Here is a 27,378-nt window from a genome sequence, read left to right on the forward strand (position 1 = left end):
GGCCCCGCCAGGATGATGATGAAGATCAGTTTTCTTATGCTGTTATTTGATTTAATTTTCAGTCAAATAGCTTAGTGATATGAAATTTATCAATTTATCGTGCATGCTTTGTAGAAAGATCATTAGATAGTCATTTCAACTTTTGCTACATCATATTTTAAATTAATTATATCACCTGTAAACTTTTATTATACCATCATTTTTCAATTCCGTTATACCTTCAAGGCATTATAAGCCCCCTCCGTGTTTGATATTAGCCACCCAGTTTGGTTGTAACTAACCAATTAAATGCTTTACTCCCCATTCCCTGCTCTACAAAATTTTATAATTTTTTTGCACTTTTGTGGTAAAACTTGTATCATCTGAAATCAATATTTTGGACATTCAGGATGGAATTAAGAGTTGTATTGAGTGCTTAAAATTTTTTGTTAATTTTATTATATCAATTCAATTACTTTAAAAAAAATTCTCAAACTTACTATTAAAAAAAGAGAAATGTTATTTGTGTTTCATTTGTTATTATTTGCACTCCCACCATTTGTTTTATTATATAGTCTAATAAATGAAAACCAAATGATTCGATTAAAGTGATAGTGGAGGTGTGCTTAACAAAAATAGGAGTGCAAATAATGTTTCCTTTTTAAAAAAATGTCATGATAATGCAAATTATGTATGCCTCACAATTTTTTTCCAAATAATTTACAACTAAGAATCATTTGCATAATAGATACTTTTAGACCATAAGGATGGTGAGGATGACAAGATCAGCTATTGAAAAAGTAAATTGTCAACAACATATTAATTAAATTTAGGATTGATCAAACTTTGCCCCCTGGACTTTAAAATAGTTACACTTTTTTACTTGGAACCTTAAAAATATAGACTTTACCCCATAATTACTAGTTAATCTTGGAATCCCTAACACTATAAAAAAAAGTTAATGTTATGACAACATTGACTTTTTATTTTCGAAATTAATTGTGGCTTACTATTATTGCCCTTTTATTGACGAAAAAAATGTGAAATTTAATCTAATCTCCATTTTCCTACTCTAAGTCTGAAACATAATGCATATAAGCCCTTTTAACAATTTTGGTTAAGTTGTTAATATTTGACTAATTAGACAAACAAAAAAAATAACAATAGTACTATTCTAACAGTTTACAGTGAAATAATAGAAAATCTTGTTCAAAAAATATTAACCCTTAAATATTAATATTACCTCATGTTCTTAAAATTTAACTACCCCAAAATCCGGGGGACAAAGAGTGATTAACCCTTAAATTTATATGCTCAACACATACATAGAAAACAAAAGAAAGGATTTTACTGTTTTCGAATACAATATTAATTTTCCCAAATGAAAAAAGTGATACGAATTTACAGCTATCCCATTTATATTTTCTTGTTCACTAAATATGCAGAGTCATGTATCTTTAAAAACTGGTAAAATACCATACAGCAGGGTAGAGAACTCAACATGCTGTCCGTCTAATGAATGTCTTCAAAAAAAAAAAAAAGAAAAAAGAAAAAGAAAGGTGGACTCTTCTACGCCACTCCAAAAAGAACTAATAGATAACCAAAGCTATTTTAGAATGTACACCAAAATGCATCTAACCCTATTTAGAGTCATAATACACTTGGCACCTGGAGTTTGGAACCTCCTGAATTGATCCAAGCAGCATACGCTAATAAATCACCCTGTAGCTTGATTTCGTAGTATTCTGATAGTTACTGGCAGGTTTCGTGATCAATTTTTGTGTACTATATTGCTATATATCCTTGAAGCAATACTTTAAACAAATTAGTCTAATAGAAAAGATGTGATACTTCTAAGTAAAAAATAAATAAATAAATAAATAAATAAATCGCGCTTGGATAATCTAGGAGGCTTTGCAGATTCAATGAACCTAGACACGTTCTAAGTTCAGTGAATTTGGCTACACTTGACACGGCTTCAATTCTCCGCATCTTCAATACTTAAGACCCAAAAAGGAAATTTTTTTTTTGTTTTAATTCTAATCTACTTGTGCCCCCAGAAGGAAAAAAAAAAAAAGAAGGAGAATATAACATATAAATTGCACACGTGCGGCACTATTGGTCGAGTCATAGCTTTATAGCAACGGCAGCCACCCTAGGTGCAAAATTATGATTTTGGCCCTCCATAATAATTACAAATTCAATCGGGTTCTTACAAGTAAATGGTTTTAACGTAGTCATCATCTAACATCTAAATCAAATAGGAAAAGACTCAATACTCATGGGAAAAAACTTTTACCATTTGTTGTATGAGATTTCACGAACATTATAATTTTTCTGGCCTTAATTTGCGGCATATGAAAGATGAAAACTTTATCGTTACAAAAGTCACCATGAAATAACATAAAATTCCAAGCATGTATTATATTCACGTTATGCCAAGGTTTTCAAAGAAAGCATGTACAAGATACATGTAATCCCATCACAATTGGATTGCAAATTTTTTCAAAAAAATTTTTCGCTAGTACTATAAACACATTTTCTAATTTATTTTTTTTTATATTTTTAATCACATTTTTATCTCACATACATCACATTACAAAAAATATTATAGTAATTATTTCAAATAATTATTTAGAATAATACTCTATCCAGACAAAGCCGTTACAGATTAAGAAATTAGAATTGAAGGTAAATAAATTTTGGATTTTCTTCTGGAATTTGGTTAAATAGAAGTTACAACGGGATTGGATTAAGCTGTGAATTTGGTTAAATAACCCATCCACATACATTGGCGCGTACCCCCGTAGCCAAAATATGCAGAATATACGCAACTAAACCGAAGTAGGACAGTAGTGAAACGTATGCTATATAATATAACTCTGTGTCTATAATCTATGTGTAATGTCGTCTCGCAATCTTCATAATGTCTTCATCGTGACTCCTGTAGGCTCCATTATTCTTCTTTCTTCCCATCCCAGAATAAATGTGGACATCATAGCAACATACATGACTCTGATGTAATCCAACTCTACAAGCACAAGAAAAGAAATCTTTCTCCTTCCTCTATAAAAGCATAACCCTCTCTTCCGCCCGGAGTCATTGTCGTCCAAAAGAGGTACAACCCCCACCCCCCCCACCCCCCCCCCAAAAAAATTGAAAAGAAAAGAAACAGAAATTGACCGTAGAGATGGCTAGGATACCTGTTAGATTCAAAAGGGTCGTGGCAGCTTTTGATGAGGAAGCTCGGGCTAGGCTGTATGAGAGCAGTGGCAGCGAGCACTCTGCAGAGACATGTACCGATTTGTCACATTTAGTTAATTCTTTTCTTGAAAACGAGGAGGGACTTGGTGATCCTCGGGGGATTGATCAAATGAACGATGGGGCTGAAGATTCAGATGAATCATCGGAGAGGAACTGTTCTGATTCCGACATTAAGGACAGTTTGAAGAGGTTGTTGAATTGTCAAGTCGATGAGGTGAAGAGACAGATTCATACGGCGGTGGAAAAAGCTTCAAGGGAAGTTGTTGGCGCCCATGGTTCGTCAACAGTTGATTTTAAACGGCGTCTTATGGTCCGGTTGCGTGATAGAGGTCTTGATGCTGGTAAATAAATTATCAACTCCTCCTTTGTCTTTATAGTAGGACTCTACATACAAAATTTTAGCCCAGTTTTGCTGATGAGATGCAGCATCCATGAGCATATACAGGCTTTTTGTTCTCTATTTTCCTGGTATACATGCAAAATTCTTTTGATGCAAGCAAGAATAACTAATCAACCTTTTTTTTTTGTTGGAGGGAAAATAGAGAACGAAAGTCTTGTTCTTGTTTGGATTCCTTTTTCTTTTCTTTGGGAAACAAATATAAACTTGATCGGGTATGCAAGATAGGGGACGTGATGTGGGTATATTAATTTTTGCAGTAGTAAAAATTAGGCAAATGTTTTTAATACTTTACGCTATTGGTTCATCACATTGCTGCCACTGTTATGACCATATAAGGCGAATGCCTAAAACACTAGTTGCATCACGTGGACTGTTTACTCGTTGTCTAATTTCTTGAACTCGATTTTTTCTACAGGCTTTTGCAAATCCAAGTGGGAAAAAGTTGGCCACTGCCCTTCTGGGGATTACGAATATATTGATGTTTATGTGGCTGGAACTAGGTACTTTGTTGAAGTTGCTCTAGCTAAAGAGTTCGCGATAGCCAAGCCAACCGGGCGCTATACATCCTTACTCAACATTTTCCCTCAAATATTTGTTGGCAAAGAAGATGAGCTCAAGCAGGTGACAAGATTAATGTGCAGTGCCATTAAGAAATCCATGAAGAAAATTGACATTCATTTGCCACCATGGAGGAGATTAGGTTACATGCAAGCAAAATGGTTCGGCTCTTATAAAAGAACAACCAATGAACTTTCTCCAGCTCAAAAAGCATTTGATTCTGACGAGGACGACTTGAGAAGAAGGAAGAGATCAGTTGGTTTTGTGCCCGTGCCAACGATTTCTTTCCCCTGCAGAGAAGATTTCTCTACTAAATGTGTTGGTGGTTTCAGAGTAGGCAACTTGGCTGCGGAGTTGAACGGCAACAGCGTACTATCGTAGGTTAACAATTCACAAAGTTGGCCAATTTGTGTGAACAAAATTTGCCCAACAAATGGCTGCTGCTTTTTTGAGACGATAGTCTAGGCCTGCATAGGATAAGCTTTGATTTCTTGGAATTAGTTCGATTGCTTTGGAGGGCTACTGGAGCAAGATTCCCTCTACTCCTCCATAAATCTCTTGCATTATGTTACTAGTTTTCTGATCGCCTCATTTGGCTGCTGAGCAATCAAAGCCTATATATAGACTTGTTTGTTAAGTTTTTTTCCCTTGCAGTACATGTCTGCACTCTGCTATGTACTTTTTCCATGTGGCTTTGCAGCTATTGAAAACTGCAGCCACTTTTGTACATCTCCGGGTCATCCAAACGCTTGTTCTGTACGATAATAACATTTGTATAATCTAACGTATCTATAAAAAAAATTGTACAAGAAATTTGGAGATATTTAAATTTAATTAGATTAAAAGAGTGTTTTGATATCTTTTTTTAATTTTTTTTTACTTCAAATGAGGTTTAAACTTTCAAATTACAGCCCAAAAAGGACTAGTCTAAGAAGGATTAATTTTTTATGGCCGCTGAGCCAAATTTATGTTTGTTTGGATAAGAGTTTATTTGGATGATTTATTTGAGATATTTACTGTAGCATTTTTGTGATGTGATGTATGTGAGATAAAAAGGTGATTGGGAAGATAAAAAGGTGATTGGGATTTGTGAGGCAAAATTTTTTTTTCCAAATTTCCTTTGTCCAAACAAAGTAAAAACGCTCGTGTTGGACCAAGAAAGTTTGCGTAGTCGTACAAGAGCGACTGATGAATGCCATTATGCTGAAATCCAAAGAGCCATTAGTCAAAGATTAGGGGTTCTAAACTCAATAGCGATCAAGCACAAACAAATTGGTACCACTGATGGCAACTTTTGATTTTCTAGTCAAAGGATGGTATCATTTGTCGCAGCTTTCATTTTCTAGTCAGTCGAGGACTGGAAATAGTACACTTATTTAAGCTTTTCATCTTCTCAATAAAAGACCAATGTAAGAGAAAATTAAAAATAAAAAGACCAATATTAATATGTGGGTTTGTTTGGATTGCGATTTATTTGTCAAAATATATTTGCTTATATCATCATTACAATTTCCAACGCACCTTTTTATCTTCCCAATTACCTTTTTATCTCACATACATCACATCACAAAAAGTACTACAGTAAAAATATCTTTAATAATTCACAATCCAAACAAACTCATATTAATTGATTTTGGAGGCATATAAGAGAATCCGCTTTTCTTCAATTCAAAATAAAAGTCCAAAAAAGTAATTTTCTGTATAGTTATTAGGGGTGACAATGGGGCGGGTAACAGGCCGAGGTTGTGATGGGGGCGTGGGACGGGGGTATATTCCCCGCCCCAACCCCTGCCCCGCCACCTGCTTGAAACAATATATATATATATGTACATAATTATATAATAATGGTATTATCAACTATACTATTAATTATATATGTTTATTAATAAAAATTATTAATTATTTATACTAAATTTATTAATACATTTATATTAAATTCCTAACTACACTAAATACAATAACATTTTTTTCTAAAAAAAAACACAATAATAATTTAGTATTTGTATTTGTATCAAAAGTGAAAACTTGATTATTTTAGTTATGTTTTTTTTATCATATTAGATTGTATTCAAATAACTTTTGTTTAATTATTTTTATGAGTTTCAATTGTGAAGTTACAATGAATAATAATTTGGTGATATGTTGATATTTTAGTACTTGATTATTTGCTCAAATTTAATTATAATAAATTATATAATAAAATTTTTTTTAACCCCGCGGGGGAAGCGGAGCGGGGCGGGAGAAGTCAGTGTCCCCGCCCCATTGCCACCTCTAATAGTTATGAATTTCCAGATTCTCACAGAAACCATTAAACTTTTTTTGTTTTCCGTCAACCAAGCCCACTAAACTATCGGAAAGATTCAATCAGCCCATTCTGTCAAACTATTGAAAACGTTCAATTTACCCATCAGCACCCTCTGTCAAGTAACAAATAAGTTAGACGGCATTCTGTCAAATAAGACACTTTACTCATGACTATTGTTAATGTTAATATAGTTTAGGTTGAAATAAAAACAAAAAAAGAACAGCTTAATTTGGGATTTCTTTGATTTTGTGCCTAAGTACTTGCATTTTCCATCAAAATCCCATTTTTCATTTATGTTATGTCCCATTATTCTATGGGTGAGCAGATAAGAATTAATCATTTTAATCTATGGGTCAAGAGTTAAGTCTTGCCATTCTTTCCCTCGTAGTTGCATCCAAATAATTGCATTTCAGATCGCACTAAAAATTATGAGCAGTAACTTTTAGGGCCGGAGTACAACTTAAATCAATCCCGAAAGAAAATATTTATTGTAGGCACCCATTGACGCATGCTGCTGAAGGAATCAGAGCAGCAAGCCTGGAAGATGCAAATTCAAGCATTGATGTCAGAGAAGGGTGTTTGAAACGGCAAAATCCAGATAATTGCCATTTTCGTCTTCACCCCCTCCTCTTGCTGGGATGGGGTAAACACTTTCCCAACCTCCTGACGAAAGCTCAGCAGTTAACTACAGCAGGTTTTCTAGAGACGAAAGGATAAACAGAGAGTACAAAACGGCACTTCATCCAACTTTCACCCTTCAACTATTTAGCTGGATTGATTACCAGAAGTGAACAAATTAGCGGATAAATGGACGGACGAGATTATGTGAAGGCGGATGGAGTGCGGGCAAAGTGAGAGGGGCGGTGATGGTGCTGTAAACTCTTTAGTACTACGCACCAACCCTAGAAGTTTCGGGTGTGCTTCTTCAGCTTATAAGCCTATTGGGGGGTTAAATCTTGGCCGTTCATCTTTTTTAAGCAGAGTGACCTTTTGTATTTTTTTTTTTTGGTCTCACCCAACGTCCTTCTCTTCTCAGCATGCCTTTATTGGGGGACTGAGATAGGGCAATGGGCATCGACTGTGGAGCAGAATCCTCTGTACAAAATACCAATTCCATTACTTCATTTCTGCCTTACAATATACATCTTCACCTCAAATTTACAAGTCTCGAACATGACATATTCGCACGTTTGTTCGGCATATCTTCAACCACAAGTGTACCGAGTCTCACACGTGAATTGTATCAAGCTTAATTCAACTGCTCACGAATTTGTTCAGTTAAAACTCGAACTCACCTTAGCTAAACAAGGAGGTCAAAAGCTTTCCATCTGCCTTGGCGAAAAGCATTTTCGTACAAAAGTTAGCCTCTCCTCTATGTAATTGTGCCTAATCTCATCTTTGAATTGCTATTTCCACGAGTTTTAATAGAAAAAATATATATTACTATAACGATTTGATTTGACGTAGGTGAGATGAAAAGATGATCGAAAAATGTATTCACGAAAAAAATAAAAAATTTTTCTCCGGAAAATCACAGTCCAAACAAAATGTCTGATTCTTCTCAAATCCCAATAGCTAGAAGCAAGTTCTCACAATCCGCTTTATAAGTTTCGATTAGAGTTATACTAGTTTTTACCCAGGAATATATTATTGTACTGCAATAATTGAACTTTATAAGTTACAAGTAATTGTTTTACTACAATTTGTTATTCGGAACAAAGTGGCCTTGGATGGCTTTGATATAGTAGCAAAATTAGTAGTGGTTTATTTTATTTGAGCGGGATTGGGAACAGGGTTAGTTTTGGAAAGTTGCTTACCATAGGAGAGGAGGTGGATTAAAGATTAACTCCATTCCATATATATACTACTATATATTTGCAGAGCGAAAATAAAATACCGTGACAAAATTGCAATTTCCTATTTTTATTGGTTTACGAAGTAAATCAAATTAGACAAAGCGGAATAAAGGGATCGCCGACGAGTCGCCGCCGCCACCGTGAATGGAGGGAGTAGGGGCAAGACTCGGCCGGTCCTCTACGCGGTACGGCCCGGCTACTGTGTTCACCGGTCCGGTCCGTAAGTGGAAGAAAAAATGGATCCCCCTAACGCCGCCAAACAATAACAATACTAGCAACCACCACCATCACCAAACGGCGGCGCCCAACGGTGCCGGTAATGGAAATAACGGCTCTCACCTGCTGCTGTACAAGTGGACGCCCATAACTCCCAGCCTCAACGGCAACAATGGTTACGGGAATGGGAAGACTAACGGTGACAATAATGAGGAGTCAAAGAGCTCGCATAAAGACGACGCCGTAGCTGTTGACGAGCCCCCCAAGCGTCAATTCAAGTATATCCCGGTACTTCTCTGTCAAACTACTTTGCAGTTTTTCAATATTCAATTTGACCATAGAGTATGTTTGCTCGGCATTGAGAAGTGATGTTCTGATTTTAGAAGGAATTTAATTTCATTTGATTGTACTGATTATTGGATTTTTTTAGTGTAAAAAGAGGGTTTAGGCTTTCAGATTGAGATTGGGGAAGTGGGAATCTTTAAAGAATTGAAATTTTGTGGTTTGCTGTTTGTAAAGATCTGATCTTGAGTGGGAAATTGAACGTGCTGTGGAATGCGGACACGTATTGGATAGCTTTGGGGCGTTAGTTATCACATAATTTGAAATTTGAGAAAGTATTCCATTTTGTTCGATTTTCTTTCTTCTTCGCTTAAATATTCGGTACGTGTTTGGAAACAACTTCTTCATCGTTTTTTAATTAGACTATCAAGCTCTGAAAGCTTCCAATGCAGATTGTTTTCACTAAGAAATAAGGAGCTCCGAAGGTCTGCCTGTAGATATAATATAATTTGGAAACATTATGCCTAATGTGTCAACTGATGGTCTTCAAACTTAGAGCCTGAAAAGGATATTTAAAAAACTGCTCTATAGTAGAAGTATTTGAAAAAGCTGCAAGAAAACTGCTTTGTCTATCTAATTGTACTGAAATTCTACCGCATCTTTTTCTTCATTTTGGAGCTCCTTAAGATGAGAATGAAGCTGTGGTTTTGCTTTTGATTTGTTATCTAACTGTATGTATTTGAGGTACAAAGAAACTTATGGTCAAGTTAACTAATTAGCTTCATCTAGAATTCGGCATCAGCAAAAACTATAGTCATATTTATTTATCGTTTTTGATTCAGTTCTGAAACTTGTCATTTGCCTTACTGTTTTGCGTATTGTTCTTTAATTTGATGAAACCTGGGTTTATCAAATTTTCTCTTTCCTGTAAATGTTGTGAATTGTCAGGAATGACCTTGGGATGCTATGGTTGTACTGTTTTGAACTAGGAGGTAACTGATTAATGTTGGAACAGGAGTAACATTTCCGCTTGTAGAGAACAAGGCTGCTTATCGAACTTCTTTCCATCCATAGAAGCTCATGGATTGACTTTACTCTTAAATGACTAATTGCTTACTGTATCAGGAGTTGCATAAAACACTCTTGAATTTTTCATCACCCTTTGCGCCTCTGTTTTAGCACTTTTATAGTCAATTGAAAAATGATGGCAGGACATTAAATGCCTGCGCCTGTGTTTACCAATGGTAGTCATGGGGGAAAAGTGGAAAAGAACAGAGAGAGATTTTGTCAATGGACATGTTGTTACATTTGGAGGGGTGAGAATATGCTAGGAAATTGGTTATGAGCTGTAGTTAAACGAGTTAGGTGCTCTACAATGTTGCGCCCTAAGCTAGGCTTTACCCTGAATTATGCCTTAACCTCTGTGCTCCCATTATATTTGCAATCATGCTTCCTGCAGGGACTGTGTTTTCAAGTTCACTTAAGAGATGTTTTTGAGATGCCTATATTTAATTTGCGATGGTATCTCTGGACTCTCTCCCTAGAAGTTCAAAATAGTTTCTATAAGTTTTTCAGGTAAGGAAACTTTCCTAAAATCTGTGCAAATTAATCCCTTGTAATATTTGTTTCTGGTTACTATTGTTGAGATAGATGCTAAATTTGAGTTCTTTGCAACTCTCTGGTTGTTTATTAGGATCACTGATTAACTTACAAGTAAGCTGTCAACATAGTATGAATTTAAAAAATAGGAGGAGGAATCGTAATTTAAGTACCTAGAAGATTGATAGGGCCTTGAACTTGCTCCGTAATGGTATAGGAGTTATTGGTAGCAAAAATCTGTTGGTTTAAAGAATAATGCTGCATGCTACTATGATGATTACTGTTGCTGGTTGACTTCAGCTAGTTGGCAATCTATTGTCTATATCTGTTAAAGGCATCAATGATGTGTGAAAGATTTTGAAAACTGAGGCCTATGTGATTTAATATTATTATTGTTATGGATAAATTACAGTCATATCTCATATCTGCACGGAAAAAGTGCTTTGTCATGGTAATTTCGTTAATTGCTTGTAGTCTTCATGCTTGATCAAACTTTTTTTTTTTTTTTTGGGTGCTTTACATACAAATTACTGATTCCATTGGTATCATGATAAGCTACCACTGGAATGTACCAGTTGTCTTTGAGATTGTTAAATTTACTATATCAATTAGATCCTTATAGATGCTTGCGATCCAGCTGAGACATTAGAAATTTGACATGGAAGGGCATCTCGGTCTAACATTTGCAGATCACCTTTTCTTTCTGACTCTCCTTTTAATAATATTATTTATGTTTTAGCACTGTGGCAATAATTTATTGTTAGTTGTTTTTGCCAGTTTGATAGCATTTCTCTTCTCAATTTTTTTTCTCTTTTTTGAGCCTGGTCCAGTCAAGTTTAGATGTGCTAGGCGTGTGACTGAAATTTTGACATCTTCTTGAAGTAAGGAAGTTGATATCTCAAATCATTGTAGCTTTCACCATCAATATGGTCAATTCTTGATTATAAAATGTGGACAAATCTATGTAACTCCTCGAGTTAGTCTGGTGAATATCTATGCAGTACTTTTAGTTGATTGTCAGCTTATCTTTGTGTTCGGATGGGTGAAATAGGTGGCTGTCCTAGAAGAGCAAAAGAATGAGGTGTCAGAACAGGTTGAAGATGAAGTTAAACCTATGGAGACAGACACAGATGGTATGGAGCCAACCTCTAAGAATGATGGTTTTGACGAGAAACCTGATATCAATGATGTTCCCGCAGAAGAATGTCAGGTAATTTGAGTTGAACTCAATTTTGTTTCCTGCAGCTTCAAATTTGCTTGGTAATTGATTCCTTTTTTTCATTTCTTCTTGAATTTGGAGGAAGACATCAGTTTACTAACTTGTTAGGTGTTCTTTAAATCTACTCCTATTTCAGGCTTCAGACAATGATCCTGTAGGACGGCAAGATCTAAATGAAAGCACATTGGACTTAAGCTTGGGCTTGAAGGCTCATGATGGAGAAAATGATTCTGATGCCAAAGTAGAGCAGAATAAAGATGGATAGTTGGCAAGAATGAGAATGCGTCAGGTAAGGAATAGATGGATGCTAAGCTACAGGGGAAGCAGAAGAGGATATTAAAAATTCCTAGCAGTCCAGTCCCATTTTTACCTCTTGAAGATGCTCTCTGTTAACTGATCGTGTCGGTTAGAGCAAGACTACGACAAAAATGTATGCCTGTAATATTAGACTTACATTGATGCTTCCTCATTTGAGAACATGGCAATTTGTATCGATTATGTGTACCAACAGACAATCAATTTTTTCACCAATCTAATGCATTCTACAGCTGCAGTTGGACATTTTGGACTTTACCCAAATGTAGTCAGGGAGTTTTGAATTATATTTGTCGAGTTCATAGCAATTGGAAAATGCTATTACTCTTTTTAAGTTCATTTGTACACCATATTTGGTCTGCTCTAGTAGGTAGCTACTGCCTTGGGGAATAAAAGGTTAAAAATCTCAGAGGCTGAAGCGCCCTTGTCATCATGGCATGACATTCAAATCAAAACATTCATATTATTGATGGTCAAAAGTTAAAAAAGAAAAAAAGATTAAAATCACAAGATGATGACTACAGATGAATCCAAAGCAGAGGCTATAATTAACATCACGTTCACATCTAATGAGAATAGCAAATTACAGAACCCAATTCAAAGCAGAGGCTATAATTAACATCACGTTCACATCTAATGAGAATAGCAAATTACAGAACCCAATTCAAGGGGCACAGAAAAATCTATTCAGGAGCTTCCAAAGTAGAAACCAATTGGATCCATCATTCCAAGGATTAAAGATGTGAACTTTCGTCATCATTCTTCAGCAACAACAGCTTGCTCCGTGTTAGAATAATCATGCCTGATCATAAACCGATGATTAGTTTAACGAACATAGGATGTGCCCTAATGCCACATCAATCCACAGAAATAAAGATGTCAAACTATCACTTATAACACAAGGGACATCATTTTCCTTTTTACTCCCTCCTCAGTTCAGTCTACTTTTACATTGTTTGATTGTTTCTTTTTCCTACTCTTCCCACGACGGGTGGTTAGAGAGGGGTTTAGCACTTCCTATGTGGCAAGTAAAATTCAGGTATCTCCAATGCAGTGATGGTATCGTTTGTATCAGATCAAGTAAATAGCTAGTTGAAATACACAAAACTGACCTAATCTTCCGTGAAAGCTGGTATAGGCCAGTGCAAGCCATTGCAACATTTACACTGAGTAGATTCCAGTTCTTCTGCAAACCACAATCAAGCATACAGACAAGAACACCGTAAATATTACTACGATAACCAACTACTCATGACATTAAATGATGTACGTGATACAGATAGCAGGAAAACATTGCTAACTACAAGTAATTCAATGGACATGCTTAAATAGACTTATAAACTCTCTGCTCTCCAAGGAAATCAAGAACATTGCTCATTGTTTATAAGGATATACTAACTAAAAGGTAAAGCAGAACACTCTATAGGTGTAATAATATCCCATGTACAAGAGTTCCAATCTAGTTGGCTTTGATCCCAAAAGTTGTTTTTGGCTTGATTGCCGTAACTGACAAATGAAAATATTACCACCAGAGGGTAATGCAAAAAGGGACAGACTGAAACTCATCAAGATAATTTGTAAGTATATTCATTTAAAAAAAAAAGAAAAGGAAAAGCAAATTGTTGTATCGAGCCAATTAACACAGAAACAGGAACTAAACTGGAACATTATCAGGCAAGATGTTAAAAAGAAGAAAATAGTGCAAGATTGTGAAAATTAGTAAGCTTTAAAGTTATTTGAGGATGCTACTTTAAGCTTGCAAAAGATGATGGTCAATAGCAATCAGGACCTAGCAGAAAGAGGATGCTATTTTAAGGTTTTCACCATTGGAAGGGACCAAGGAAACAAAGTTGGTTGATTATTTGAAAGTGTATTTCATCCAAGTCTCGTGTTTCAATCTTTGACACCTGAAGTTGAGAAAATCCACACACTTCCTTTTATTGATTTGATAAAGGAAAGAAGTTATTTATATAAACTGCAACAGCTGCACATGTCATGAATGAGAAATTCTTCCATTAGGAAGACTGATAAATTGAACACAATTTATTTCAACCATAAAGCAGGTAAGGGCTGAGGCAAATTGAAATAAGTCAAATTGGACACAGCTCCAAAATTAAATTTCTCAGTTAAAAAATTGAAAATCTAGAAGCAATCAAACTGTAGACAAACAACCGTACTTAAAAAATTGAAAATCTAGACATGTATTGGAAGTAGAATTTACCGGGGTAATGACAGTGCTATAGCGCGACCAGATAAGTCCAGTAGCTGTTACCGCTGTACGTATGACAACAATTGTGATGCTGGCTAAGAAACTTATAACAAATGCCACATGAAAGAAAAACAGAAAACTGAAAGGATACTAGGAAATGAAAAATTCCATCACAGAATTTAGTCTCATTAAATTGAGGCAAACAAAGATGACAATTCAAAAGCTATTCAATGGGCCGATGGGATTTACATGGGAGACACTTTTTGGGTTTTTGTTTGGGGGGGGGGGGGATTTCGTAAATGGAGATCCACAAGGCACACAGAGTACATGGAGATACAAGAAGATAGAACGTACCAATCTGCTGAGGGTATGAGAGCTTTTCAGGTGGTTTAGAGAAGTCAGCAATGTTGGCAATACTAATTCCCCACTTGAAAGTTGGAGCCCAGAAATGAACTAAAACACTCAAAATGAACAAGCACAAATCATCATCTTCTCTATTTTTTGATGTTAAATGAAACTCTACCTGTTGCAAAAGAGACACATTCCTTTGTTTCTGTACATAGTTCACAGAATTCATAACAAAAAAAGTGGAGACAATACAACCTCCTCACCAAATTTCCAAAGGAGTGTTTTGAAAAAAGGTAATAGAAAAAAGAAAAGAAAATCAAAGCCCCCTAGACAAACAGAAAAAGAAGATAGTAATGATACAACTCAGCATACATCTAAGACGAGTTTTTACTCATAGTATCGTACTGACTAGGATCAGGTACATGCCCCTCTTTTCTCAATTTGCATTCTACTCTATTAAGGTGCTGAGTTTCCAATCTTGAAGTATCACAGATTCATCCAACCACCTTCTATCATTCTAGCCTATATGCTATTCCTGTGAAACTCCTATTTTTCCAGCTTGATAGAGCATCCACATAACAATAATACAATAGAACCCCACTGCAAGGTAAAGTTCTACTACCTCTAGCTGGATTTTGCTGACAGACTCATTGCAGTTGCTACCATTTGCCTTTGCGATCATGCCTTTGCAATTAAAAACTTTTGGATAGATCTCAAATTAAATCGACTACCTTATCTCGCCTGAATTTGAGAACCTACTCGCTACATTATTAGTCAGAAAACTCAAACTTCCTCTGATACTAGAGTTGGGGCGGCTTGTCGATTTATTGCCTCCATTCGAACATACAGCACTGAAACGACCTAATAATCCACATAAGATAGCTATTAAGAACCCGAACCCCAATCCAAAACATCCTAAAAAATTGAATCTTTCTTCCACCTGGAGAAAACCCAAAACTAATTTACACAAAATAATCCATCCCATCTGCCAAGTATTGATGTTAGGGAACTACAAAAGCATCAAAACGAGATGCAAAGAAGATTCAAAAGAATTGGGAAATTGACTGCAGAGAATATCAAAAAGATCCAAATCCAACGCATGAAAGCCAACATAGGTAAATGGCATAGAGAGAGAAGAGATGAAAGAACAGACTTGTTTTAGGGCCAGCGGGGTGATTCCACAAAGCCTGGAGCTTGGAGGTCGCCATGGAATCTTGGGTTTGCGATAACGATGAACTACCACCGCTCCGGTCAGAGAAAATGGGCTATGTTGTCTTGGTGGACTTATGTATTAGTTATAGTTCAGCAAGCGGGAGGTGGACTTTTGTATTTGGTTATAGTGATACGTGACTGCGGCTGTTTGTATCATCACTGCGACGATAAAAATGAAAATTCACAAAAATTCTACCATTCGTTTGGTATCATAATTATAACAATTCAATAAATTCTTATTAGATCATTAACGTAAACCTTAAAGATTGATACTTTTGAGTATGGTATGGTACCAAAAAGGCAAAAAGTATTGTAGAACTTCTTGAAAATTCATATACTTTTCTCTTTATGTCCATGTCTCTCACTTTTTTTTTTTTTTTTTGGTTGAACCAACTGCCTAATTCCACCTCCGTTGTCTAGTTTTTTTGGCATATATCAACGCCATGATTTAAAGAATGAATTATGGTTCAACATACGAACTTAAGGAGTGCTTCAACTTAGAAGTTACTCTACTATAAATTTAAACTTTAATGAATAGGTGAAATTCTATTACTCCAATTAACTTATTAAAAACCAGGATGGAAATAATATATTCAGGATGGAAATTCTAGGTGTAACCTCGCATCTTGTATGCGTAAAAAAATTTAAAAAATATGTTAATGCATTCCTCTAATTTAGATAGACCTTTTCCATACTAAATGTCAATGTACCCCTTTTAAGTAAGTTTTCCTTTCTTTAGTTCAGATTGGCCTTCTCCTTTGTAGCCTCTTGTATTACCTAAGGTCCTAAATGGGTCTCCCCTAATGTTTAAGTAACATAATAATATAGGTGTTGCAATTTGTCAAAATAAAAATCTATATATTAATCCAAAAACAAAGTAAATCCCAATAAAAAGAATAGATGGAGTAGGAGTTAACCGATGGTACTCTATGGGACACCATCACAAAGTGAATTGTTAAGTAATTTTATTTGGCTTTTCAAGGGAGAACTAGATTTAATCACGTATATATGCCCAGGTATTATCTTTGGTAGGAAAGAAAGAAATCTTATTATCTATTAGAATGCATGACATTATTATTATTCCAATGGTCACGCATGTTAATGGGGTAAGGTCTGGATTGAATCCCTTTAATCCAGACCCATTAAATTTAGTTAGATTCAGAACCAAATTCTTATGGGTCCGAAAAAATAAACCCATATCCAAACCATCCTAGATCTGGGTATCCAAGGGCATTCATTGTATTTTTGTAAAAGCACTAAAATAAAAATATATTAAAATTCTGAAAAAAAAATTATGAACACCATCTAATTTTTATTTTCAAACAATAAAATTAATATTAAAGAAGTTGAATGCAATATTATGAACTCAAAAAAATAACTACTATTGATTGCTTCTATTTATTTTTAAAACTTCAACTATATCTACGTTAAATCTTTTATTTATTTGCCTTTACTTTTTCTCCTTTTTTCTTAAAAAGCTTGTACTAATTATAATGACAACTAGATTTAAAAAAAGAACACAATTATGAAGTCTTACTATATTCGATCTAATAACTATAGAATATTAGAATATTTTATAAATTTATTAATATATATAATTTAATTATATACACATGGGGGGAGGGATGGGTTGGGTGGTACGGGAGGAGGGAGTGTAAGCAAGAGGTTTCGGGTTCGAATCCTCCTGCTTACACTAAAAAAAAAAAAAAATTATATACACATGAGTTTAGATAGGATTTGGTATGGATTTGGAATTGAATATGGATCATAAAAAATCAGACGCCACCTAGATCCATAACACTTTTATAGGATCTGGATCTGAGTTGGGCTTGAGTTTGAGAAATTAAATCCAAACCCTACCAAGTATATTAGGCCTGGGTTGAATTTAGATAAAATCGATCCATTTACATTTTTTTTTTAACCAATGATAATATTATCACTTACCGTATGTCCTTGTCCTTGTATTGTCATCCATGTATAAGGCTTGCTCGGTTATAATCTGATGAGCTTTAAGAAATCTAAGTGCTTGGGCTTTACATTTTGTAAAACGATGATGTTTTTCTTGAATTCTAAATACATTCACATCTACTTCGACTAGTGGAGTGGACTTGATGCAGACGACGTACACCATGGATCCTCAAAACCAAAACACTTCATTGCAAAGGCTTCAAAATGTTGAAAAGGTAATCAATAAATTAGAGGATTTTTTCCTTGGAAACCAGATCTTTTAACGTTTTTATGGCTATTTTGGCTTCACAGAGAATAGTTAGGGTATTGGAGTTAGCTAGCAGTGTAATGGACGAATGGGCAAGCCCTAGTGGTCCAAGAAAGGAGCTGGTGAACAATCACTGCAGTGAATTTATGCAATTGATCAAGGTCACAATCCTTCTTCCTGATCAATTTTAATACGATATGGCATATTGCTGTTACAAATTAGAATTGTATGTGTACATGATATGTGAGAAGGGGATGGGTTGAAAATAAATTTTTCCACCAGAACTTCCCCAAATTTCCAATCAAGAGTGAACTGAAAACTTTTCGTCTAATTTTTGTTGTCTGTGGGTGCATAAATATTTTCATCTCTATAGTTTGTCCTGTTTGTCATAAAAACAAAACCAAGGAGTAGTCTGACAATTTACAAGTACCTTTTAATGAATAAAAATTTCTTGCTTTGTGAATCTGATTACAGTATTATTATTGTGTCAGTATTGTGAAGTATTATCCCCAAGTCTTTGTAGAGATGGTCAAATGCCGCTTTGAGAAGTTACAATAGCAAGGGAATGTGGTAATTGCAATTAGTTATTACCAGCTGTATGGTTGTTTTCCTGGAGCTGGTAACGTCTGAAAGTGAATAGGGTGACGCTATGGCTTTTGTTTTAAAGGTCTTAGCTTGTCTTAATTCTTAAACACCTACCCCATCTTAGAACTGGTATTGGTGATAGCCTCAATTTAAGGCCGCAGAATGCAGTCTATGCAGCCGTTGACGTACTTGATCCAAATTGAATCAGTTTATTTTCCTGTCAAAAAAGCTGGAAAATAAAAGAAGAAATCTTTGAATTAGACATGAACATAGAATTGAAATTTATTTAACCATGAGTTCATAGTTCATATGGGGACAAGTCTACTACGTGTAAATTATATCATGGGTTCAAGGATAAAACTCTGGAGGTGATATATATCTTGACGTTTTTGTTATCTAGAGTTTTATTTTCCTTTAGTGATGGAACCATGGGGTTGAACAATGGAATTTTTTGTCTTTGTTAATGAGCAAGTCAAAGTGCTCGAGATGATCTTTTATAAGGTTTCTGATTCACTGCGATGAGTCAATTGCTCGTGGTTTTGCTTGTCTAGGAGGATTGTTCTTTTTGGCATATTATTAGCTGCTGCTGTTGTTTTTTCTGGGATTTTACTTTCTGGCATATTTTCTCTTTTGACATTGAGATTGTTAACAATCCCTGCATGTGCCTGCAACTAGAAGAAACATGCGATTTTGTTTTGTTTCTTAATATCTTCTGTATTTTATGTTGTCATTTGGAAAGACAAAATCGCAAACAAGAGGATGTAGGGTTTGACAAATAATAACTCGGACATATTGAAGAAAGAGTAAAGTTCTTCTTACAAGTTCTGTAACAGAGAAGATTTTATTTCTGCATATTATTATTAAGATGTGTAGATTCATTTTTATCTTGGATAGTTGGGCATTTTACCTACTTGTTCCTGCTCAAAAGCATTTTGTAGGCTTGTTTCGTTATCATAGTAACTGCAATCGTCAGCTAAGAAGATGGCATTTTTGCATCTCATCTTTCTAAACAGGACATCCAAGTGACACTGCGAGAAGAAATCAAAAGTGCCTGCGAGTATCGTCCTTTTGAGAAGTGTGACTACGTTCCAAGAATATCTAATGAGATCTGTTGCAAGAAACTGGATCATGTCATTGCACAGTTAGATGAGATGAAGCATACAATTGAAGGGTATCATACCACAGCTTGAAACTCTGATCTAACATTCACAAATAGGCTGCTTTGGAGGATGCCTAATATCTGAGATCAGGGATATAGGATTTAGTTGGTCTGGCAAGGGCATTTGATTAACCATGAGCGTGCACAGATGCTTGGTATGAAGAAATTTCAGAATCTGTTGTGCAAAAGCGGTTAGCCTTAGATTATTACATGCTACACATGGCACTGTGTGCTCTTCTTGTTTATTCCATAAATCCCTAGTGTCTTAATCTTTTGCACAATTCAAGAAATTAATTCTAGAGATTGTTTTACCACAAGCAGAGGATAGATGAATTACTGCCATCTTTTAGATGGTATGGTGGCACTGTTGGCGCAGCTGCACTGAAAAGTGCTCTAAAGTCTGATAAGTACAATCTGCACTATTCAGCTTATACAACCTTATGGCTCGCGGTCCTTAGGATGAGAATTGATGTGGGTAAAGATATATTTCGGTTGGTGCTAATTTAGTTACACATTCAGGAATTCGTGTAGAAAAAAGAAGAAGTCTCTAAACTGCTGTCTTCTGTACTTATTAGCATTTGCTTTTGCCTTCGTTTGATCTTTTATGGTTTGCTGCCAACATGGTTGATTTTCATAATCTCCTTATCTACATTTCTCTTTTCACTTTTTCTTTTTTGGGGGTGAGATCTTAATATCTTCTGAAACCTTTTGCTTTCATACAATTGTACAAGTATACACAACTTATTAAAATTCAAATTGCAAAAATACTGCCAAGCCCTGCATTACAGGGCTGACAGAAACTGTTCTTAAAGCAAGAGATATAAACTCGATTGCACAAAAAGTGAAAGAAAGAATCGATAAACAAGAGGTGAACAATTATAAGTTATCACTTGGCATTCTTTTATTGATTACGATACGTAAGGTCTGTGAACAATGAGCAACTGAACCAACTCACTCTTTCACCATTCTAGGTGACAACCTAAGAATGCTGTAGATCTAGTAGTAATTCATATACTAAACAATTCTTCAGACGAGAAATTTCCTGATGATGTGCTTTGTACGTGATATTGCACCACTGCAGCACCTGCATCGTGTTATCGCGTTACAGCCTCTGTTGTAAGGAGGAGGAGGAGCGGCAGCATCAAGAATTGTTCCATCTTTTCCTGTTCCTGTGGCTTTGGCTAAGGTTGTAGGCGCAGCAGCATGATCAGCATCACCAACTTGTGCAAGCAGGAAGAGGCCTGAGCTTGTCAACCACAGCAATATCCAAAAACATAAAACTCTCGACATGCCCATTCTCAAAACGTGGTAATATTAACCCTTGGAAGGAAAAAAAAAGGGTACAAAATGGGTACAAGCAATGCAGTTGGGAACTTGGGATGAAGAAGAGTTGATTTATAGTGGAAGAAGGGAATCCAGATTTTTGGGAGTTTTATTTACTTTCCAAACCTAGAAGATTCCTCTACCGTTTTGTTTACAAGTTAAGCGTAGTGTATATGGAAATAATTGAAGGCGACTGATTTTCTTGGAAACACTTGCGCATTCTAAAACTATTTCATTCTTTTATTCCTGGAGTTTCACGCATTGGCAGACCTTGATTTTCTTTCCAAGTAATATACTTGCTGTTTTTTGTTCTCTCCAAAGCTACATCAAATTATTTTATGCTTTACACATAATTTCTTGCTATCTTCTTTTTTTCTTTCCTTTTTTTTTCCTTAACAGAATGAGAAAGAAATGTTATATATGAACTCAACTCAGTCATGAGTCTCATGACTGGGGACAAATACGTTTGAGGAGCTTCAAAACAATTTGGCATGCGAGATGAGATGCTTTGCCACAAGCTCTTCTAGTTCTAGCCCAACTAATCTCAATGATTATGTACCCGAAAATTAAAATGTTTATTGGCCTAATCAAACAATTGTAGTCTCTGTCGATGATAAAGAGAAGGAAAATACTGGCCAGAGGACTTGACTTGAGATGAAACGCTTGAATGCAAAATACTGGGAAGGAAGGCGTGACTCTTTCCTCATAAAGTTACCAATTTAAGATGATTAAAAGCGTTTCCGCAGTAGGTGTAAGTCAGGGCGCTTTCAGCTGATAAAAGCGTGTAATAAGTCTTACACCCCTCCAAACTGATGCCACCCATTCTTGTCTCTTGACCCAAAGAGCGTGAGTCGCTTCCGCGCTTAAGGCTTTCAAGAACGTTAAAAGCGTAATCCAAACACCGCACCTTGTTCCGAAAGCGTCATCAACATATTTCTCCGCACCCAAAACCCATCCAGCGAACGGCACGGGAGGCCTAGGCCTAAAATGAGCTCCTCCTCAACCGCCAGTTTAGTAGCAAAGCCAATAGTTTTGTTCACAGTCACCATCAGCATCACCATTTTCTTTGTGCTATCTTCTCAACCATTCCCGTATCTGATCAAACCCGCCCCTGCCCCTATGGCTCGGAGCTTCATTCTTTGGCTTCATGGGTTGGGCGATTCGGGCCCTGCAAATGAACCCATCAAAACCTTCTTCACTTCTCCTCACTTCAAAAATACCACTTGGGCTTTCCCTTCTGCCCCATCAAATCCTGTCACTTGTAATTGTAAGTTTCTTTTTTATTTATTTTTAATTTTCCACTTCAATTTAAGTATCATTTCTGTTATGTTTTTGAGCAGCATTGCTTGATCATCATGTTATTTTAGATGGTAATGCGTTTTGTTTTATTTGTTCTCTGTTTGTTAATTTTGATTCTTCATTGTTCTTACGAAGCATAAATGTGGTTTCGTTCGTAAATCAAAAGAAAAGATTTTTTTTTTCCTTTTGGCTTTTGGTGCAGCAAATAATCGTGTTGCTTGTCTTGTCCGAATGCATTGTTGTAGGCTACAATTTTGAGACTAATTCTCTAGTAAATGGACAAGTTTAATTTCTTCAAAAGTATAAAGGATTAATAGACTTTTGAAAGCTTTAAGTGCTCAAATTGCTTTTGCCGATTAATCTTTTGCAAATGACTAATTAAACACTGTTAGCAGTAACTGAAAAATATTTAGATTTATTGGCTGGTATCTTTGGATTAGGGATAAGCTTACCAAGAGTTGTAAACATTTCACTTCTAGCGGTTTACTATCCATGCTCATATTTTGTTGATATCTGATCGAAATTGGGTATTCACACAATTCTACTATTCCTAAACTATGATTTCTCTTTTACCGTTTCACTGAATTCTTGACAACCAACAAGTCCAGGAAGGCTTCTAGGAGTCGTACCAATTTTTAGTACTTGTTGTTCCACTAAGTGAGATGCTGAGGTAACCACCAGCTCCTTGTGTCCTTGACATTTAGATACTGGAAAAGCAATCAACGCTAAGATCAACAATTGCGTTTCATCTGTGGAGACATTTTGGGGATTTTTTGTTCATGTCCAATGTTCCCTTTGGTACTACTTTCCATGTGCTTAAGTTGTACTTTGTATTCAGGTCTTTAGTGATAGTTAACAAATTGAGTTGTGCCATGGGGAAATGTTCTGTTACCACTCGTGCTGGTCCTCTTTTGTTTCATTATGTATTTTCCCTGCATCTTATCTTTTATTAATGCCTATTTACTGTGTCTGTCTGTTGAATTTTCTTTTGGCATAGATGGTGCTGTGATGCCTTCATGGTTTGACATTCATGAGATACCTGTGACAGCGGTGAGTTGTGCATTGCTTTTTGCTTCACCTATTCCCTTGTCTCAAATTTTCTTCACCTTGCAGCTTACAGTCTATGTCATGACAGTTAAATTTTGTGCGCAATTTGATACTGAAGTGATCTGAATTAGGGGGGTTGCAATTGGGCCAAGTTGAGCTTGAGTTATTAGAACTTGACTTGACTCAGTATTGCCATTTCTTGAAATAGGCTTGAGCTCGTCCAGCTCTTTCATTTGTGCTTGAACTCATCTTGAGGCAAGCCTTATTGAAAACATACTAGTGTTCTGTAAATGAAGGTGTTCATCAACATAGGTTCAACCCACTTAAGGTTCTGGTTGATTTGCAACAACACCATTGCTGTTTTGGTCAGTGATCATACTAAAGAGAAAAGGAACTCAGGCTCTACAATCTAATGATCTTTCTATGTTGAGAGAGAGCGATCTGGCCAGGGCATCAAAAAGGAGATCAGTGGTGCATTACACCTTGTAAACATGGAGAATTGCTGGGTGTAACTAGGACTCTAGCAATTCATACACCAGGACTCTAGCAATTCAAACATCAGCATGTTTTTGTTTTCCTTGTAACTTTTCAGTGGGCTATTTACGTAATACAATAGATGCATATGGTTGCCTTGATCCAATCCTAGGATGCATATAGTGGCTGCAATCCCAGGTACTCTTGCTAGTCTTTCTGAATTACGTAGACAGATATAATATCATGGTTCATATTCATGTTGTAGTAATGAGTAGTATCGAATGTTATAGCAGATGTAAATTCAATTAGATTCGCCGTTACTTGATCCTAGTGTTCTTGGGCTACCTAATCAAACTGCTCAAGCTTGATGAAAGACAAGTTGAGAAGGCTTTGCTTGTGTTGACCACCACGCAAATTTGCTTTGGTTCATTTGCAGCTGATCTGAACTTTGTTGAAAATAGCTACAGAGTAGTATATAAGTTTTCTAAGGACTTGGAATTTTCCTCTAAATCAATTATTTTGCAGGTGATTTATGTATGTATATTGTTTATCCGCTTTGCTAATTAGGTTGATATGTGCACTTCAAACTTTACTGCTTTTCCAGTTGGAACAATATCTCTTTCTATATCTTCCTCATGTCTACTTCTTGAATAATGAATTTCATTGAGTAATGGATGTCAAGATAAATTTAATACAATACTTGTAGCCTTTTTTCTGGCAAGCTCAATCACATGCATTTCGAATTTTAAGGTACACTTTTTTTTTTCAGGATTCTCCTAAAGATGAAAGTGGTGTGCTCAAAGCCGTGCAGCATGTTCATGCAATGATAGACAAGGAGATTGCATCTGGAATAAATCCAGATAATGTATTTATATGTGGATTTAGTCAAGGAGGTCTCTCTCCCTCTCTTCCTCTCTCTCTCTGTCTCTCTGTCTGTCTGTCTGTTGCCTTTCTCTCTCTCAGATTGCATGCACTGATCCGAGCATTCTTGATGTTATCCTGCCAATTGCATCGGTAGATGAGAAACTCTGTGAGTTTTGTAGGTGCCTTGACGTTGGCTAGTGTTTTGCTATACCCGAAAACTTTGGGAGGAGGTGCTGTATTCAGTGGATGGGTTCCTTTTAATTCTTCGATACTTGATCAAATTAAGCCCCCTGCAAAGAAGGTACTCCCATAGACTTAATGTGGGTCATCTATGGTGTTGCAGATTGTTTGCATTGTTTCAGCTTTGTTTTTTGGCAAGCTAGAGCATATCTAGCTAGAAGCACACCTGAGATATAGTCTTTAAGGCTTGCCTTTCCAAATGAACAATGTGCTTATCTTTAGCTGGGGTTTAGGCTGATGATCTGATATCATGACGATATAAAAATTCACTTATCAGAGGCATGTCCAATTCCACTGAATCAAAGATGGCTTTCTTTCTGACCTTTTCATTTATGATGTATTCAATAATTGTGTGCCCTTTTTTTGGTCTTTTTAGTTTTGGTGGTGATGCATGTTTGGCTGTTAACTGAGATAGGTGCCTTAAAAAAAAAGCTGAGAATTTTTTTTTTTTGGGGGTAGAAATGGTAGTTGGCACTACATGTTCTTTCTCCTTTTCCTGGATTACTTGTCTTGCTTTTTGTTTGGAGTCAAAATAGTGTATTTAATGATTTAGTTTGTTCAGTAAAAGACTGGAATTGTTGAAGCCAACTTTGACCAAATTGTTGAAGACCACCTGGATGGTAGTTTGTAGTTGTGGGAATAGTGTCTGTTTATTCAGTGATTAAGTATATAGCATTACCAGTCATGGGCACTGGATTGAAGAAGGAAAAAGACAGTGAAAAGTAAGCAGGTGGGAGGAAATTTCGTAAGAAAAACACATTTGGTAGCTCCATTTGCAATAATTGTTTCAAACCTTTTTGCAGTTGGTTTTGCAAGCAATTTAATCTTTGGTCCATTGGTAGGAGCCCAGTTTTGGCTGACGGCATTTATTACTACATCATCTATTCATTGTCAATTTTACTTGCTTGAATTATGGATCTGAAATGGGGAATTACATGCAGACACCAATTTTATGGTCCCATGGTATGGATGACAGAACAGTACTCTTTGAAGCAGGGCAAGCAGGTCCTCCATTCGTTGAGCAAGCTGGAGTAAGCTGTGAGTTCAAGGTGCTTGCTTACCACCCTTTCTTGAAACATCCACATGATTTCCCTATGCGTTGTCCTGAAAGGGAAAAGACAAATGGCATTACATTTTTCAGGCTTATCCTGGTCTTGGTCACTCAATAAGCGGTGAGGAGCTACGTAGCCTGGAATTGTGGATTAAAAGCCGTCTACAGAGCTCTTCCTGAAGGTTTGACAAATTTTGAGTTTACCATGTGATTATCATCATAGGCCCTCAAGTGCTGCAATGGTGCTTTAATATTATAACAATTCTGGTATCTCAATCATCTTACAACTTTTCAAAAGTCGCATAAGTACTATGTTTGAGTTAGGTGATTGTAATTATGCCTAATGGATACGAGGCATCAGGTAATAAAACATAAATGAGAAGGACAAAATATTTTCAAGAAGCCATTGACCTGCAAAGGAGAGCATGTCTTCTCCTGTTACTCAGATTATGTATAAGCAAACAAACTACTATAAAACATCTCCCCCGTGTTCTAGTTTTGCTCCAAAAAATGAAAAAGGTAGTAATAGTTTTGGCCATCTGTAATCTACCAATGCAATTGTTCTATGCTGCTATAAGCGAAGAGGTAAATCCAGTTGATTTGAACTTTATTCATTTCTCATTGTGCGTTCAACAGGAATATTCAAAGAGTGGTAAGGTTTGGCTGAAGATTCTCATCCTTATTATAAGCACTACTACTACTACTACTACTACTACATGAGAGAATCAACCAAAGGGGAAACAAAAACAGTTGTTGATGATCAGGATCAGGTAGGTACTTTAGGCCACCCTGTGAAAAGGGTACTGGTGCTCCGTATTGATTTGTCCACTGCGGGTGGTTTCAGATTAGGTATCTGAGCTTTTGTGGCAAGGACACGAGAGGATGTTTACAAATTTGGTTTGGTGGCCTCAGATTCCGGGGACAGAGAACCATGTCGGTCGGGCCCATCCATTAGGGATTTTTACTCATTGATCATATCAATCACAAGTTTTTATATTTATTATTCGTACGACTCTATTAGCTACATTGCTAAATGGTTCTGATACCAAGGAAAAATATTTTTGAGTGACCTTAGCGTTTACGTTGCACTTCGCATGATAGTTTTACTAAAAGTGAGATGAATCTTTTGATCAAGCGCAGGATAGCAATAAGATATATCTTATTTGGTGGAATGTGGGCAGCCAAGCGAATAGTAGTAGCTGTTTTATCATATTCCATGGTGGAACGAATTATTGTCATGGATGGCGTAACATATGACACGACTTCTTATGATCAAAGCAAAATCAAATGGGTAAGATTAAAGAGTTGAATTGAAAAGGTTTTTTTAAAAAAAAAAAAATTTGTGTAAGTAAAAAGTCT

At 36.0% G+C, this 27,378-nt stretch overlaps 5 protein-coding genes across 6 annotated transcripts; 4 read left to right on the forward strand and 1 right to left on the reverse strand.

Moving 5' to 3' along the window:
• Positions 1–3,114: 3,114 nt before the first annotated feature.
• Positions 3,115–4,838, forward strand: LOC113782966. The gene is made up of 2 exons (XM_027328956.1): positions 3,115–3,584; positions 4,059–4,838. The coding sequence occupies exons 1-2, from the start codon at positions 3,170–3,172 to the stop codon at positions 4,580–4,582; spliced, it is 939 nt and encodes a 312-aa protein (XP_027184757.1). The 5' UTR covers positions 3,115–3,169; the 3' UTR covers positions 4,583–4,838.
• A 3,534-nt stretch (positions 4,839–8,372) lies between these two features.
• On the forward strand, positions 8,373–12,280 carry LOC113783487. Its single transcript, XM_027329637.1, has 3 exons — positions 8,373–8,866; positions 11,511–11,669; positions 11,815–12,280. The coding sequence occupies exons 1-3, from the start codon at positions 8,507–8,509 to the stop codon at positions 11,941–11,943; spliced, it is 648 nt and encodes a 215-aa protein (XP_027185438.1). The 5' UTR covers positions 8,373–8,506; the 3' UTR covers positions 11,944–12,280.
• Positions 12,281–12,431: 151 nt separating this feature from the next.
• Positions 12,432–15,892, reverse strand: LOC113783738 (mitochondrial pyruvate carrier 4). Of its 2 annotated transcripts, XM_027329953.1 has the most exons (5): positions 15,704–15,879; positions 14,557–14,655; positions 14,215–14,267; positions 13,106–13,179; positions 12,432–12,795 (listed from the first exon to the last, which is right to left on the reverse strand). In XM_027329953.1, the coding sequence occupies exons 1-5, from the start codon at positions 15,756–15,758 to the stop codon at positions 12,750–12,752; spliced, it is 327 nt and encodes a 108-aa protein (XP_027185754.1). In that variant the 5' UTR covers positions 15,759–15,879; the 3' UTR covers positions 12,432–12,749. The 2 variants fall into 2 exon arrangements, with proteins under 2 accessions (XP_027185754.1, XP_027185755.1); XM_027329954.1 differs by lacking the exon at positions 14,557–14,655 and having other exon boundaries at positions 15,704–15,892.
• Positions 15,893–17,698: 1,806 nt separating this feature from the next.
• LOC113783088 (mediator of RNA polymerase II transcription subunit 11-like) lies at positions 17,699–20,358 on the forward strand. Its single transcript, XM_027329120.1, has 3 exons — positions 17,699–17,945; positions 18,022–18,138; positions 19,576–20,358. The coding sequence occupies exons 1-3, from the start codon at positions 17,874–17,876 to the stop codon at positions 19,750–19,752; spliced, it is 366 nt and encodes a 121-aa protein (XP_027184921.1). The 5' UTR covers positions 17,699–17,873; the 3' UTR covers positions 19,753–20,358.
• A 1,610-nt stretch (positions 20,359–21,968) lies between these two features.
• On the forward strand, positions 21,969–27,100 carry LOC113783102 (probable carboxylesterase SOBER1-like). The gene is made up of 7 exons (XM_027329139.1): positions 21,969–22,311; positions 23,341–23,393; positions 24,634–24,757; positions 24,908–25,029; positions 25,910–26,017; positions 26,110–26,201; positions 26,656–27,100. Exons 1-6 carry the CDS (start codon positions 22,032–22,034, stop codon positions 26,197–26,199), a joined length of 777 nt encoding a protein of 258 aa, XP_027184940.1. The 5' UTR covers positions 21,969–22,031; the 3' UTR covers positions 26,200–26,201; positions 26,656–27,100.
• Positions 27,101–27,378: the final 278 nt, after the last annotated feature.

The sequence above is a fragment of the Coffea eugenioides genome, chromosome 9, assembly GCF_003713205.1.
Source record: "Coffea eugenioides isolate CCC68of chromosome 9, Ceug_1.0, whole genome shotgun sequence".
Classification (NCBI taxonomy): domain Eukaryota; kingdom Viridiplantae; phylum Streptophyta; class Magnoliopsida; order Gentianales; family Rubiaceae; genus Coffea; species Coffea eugenioides.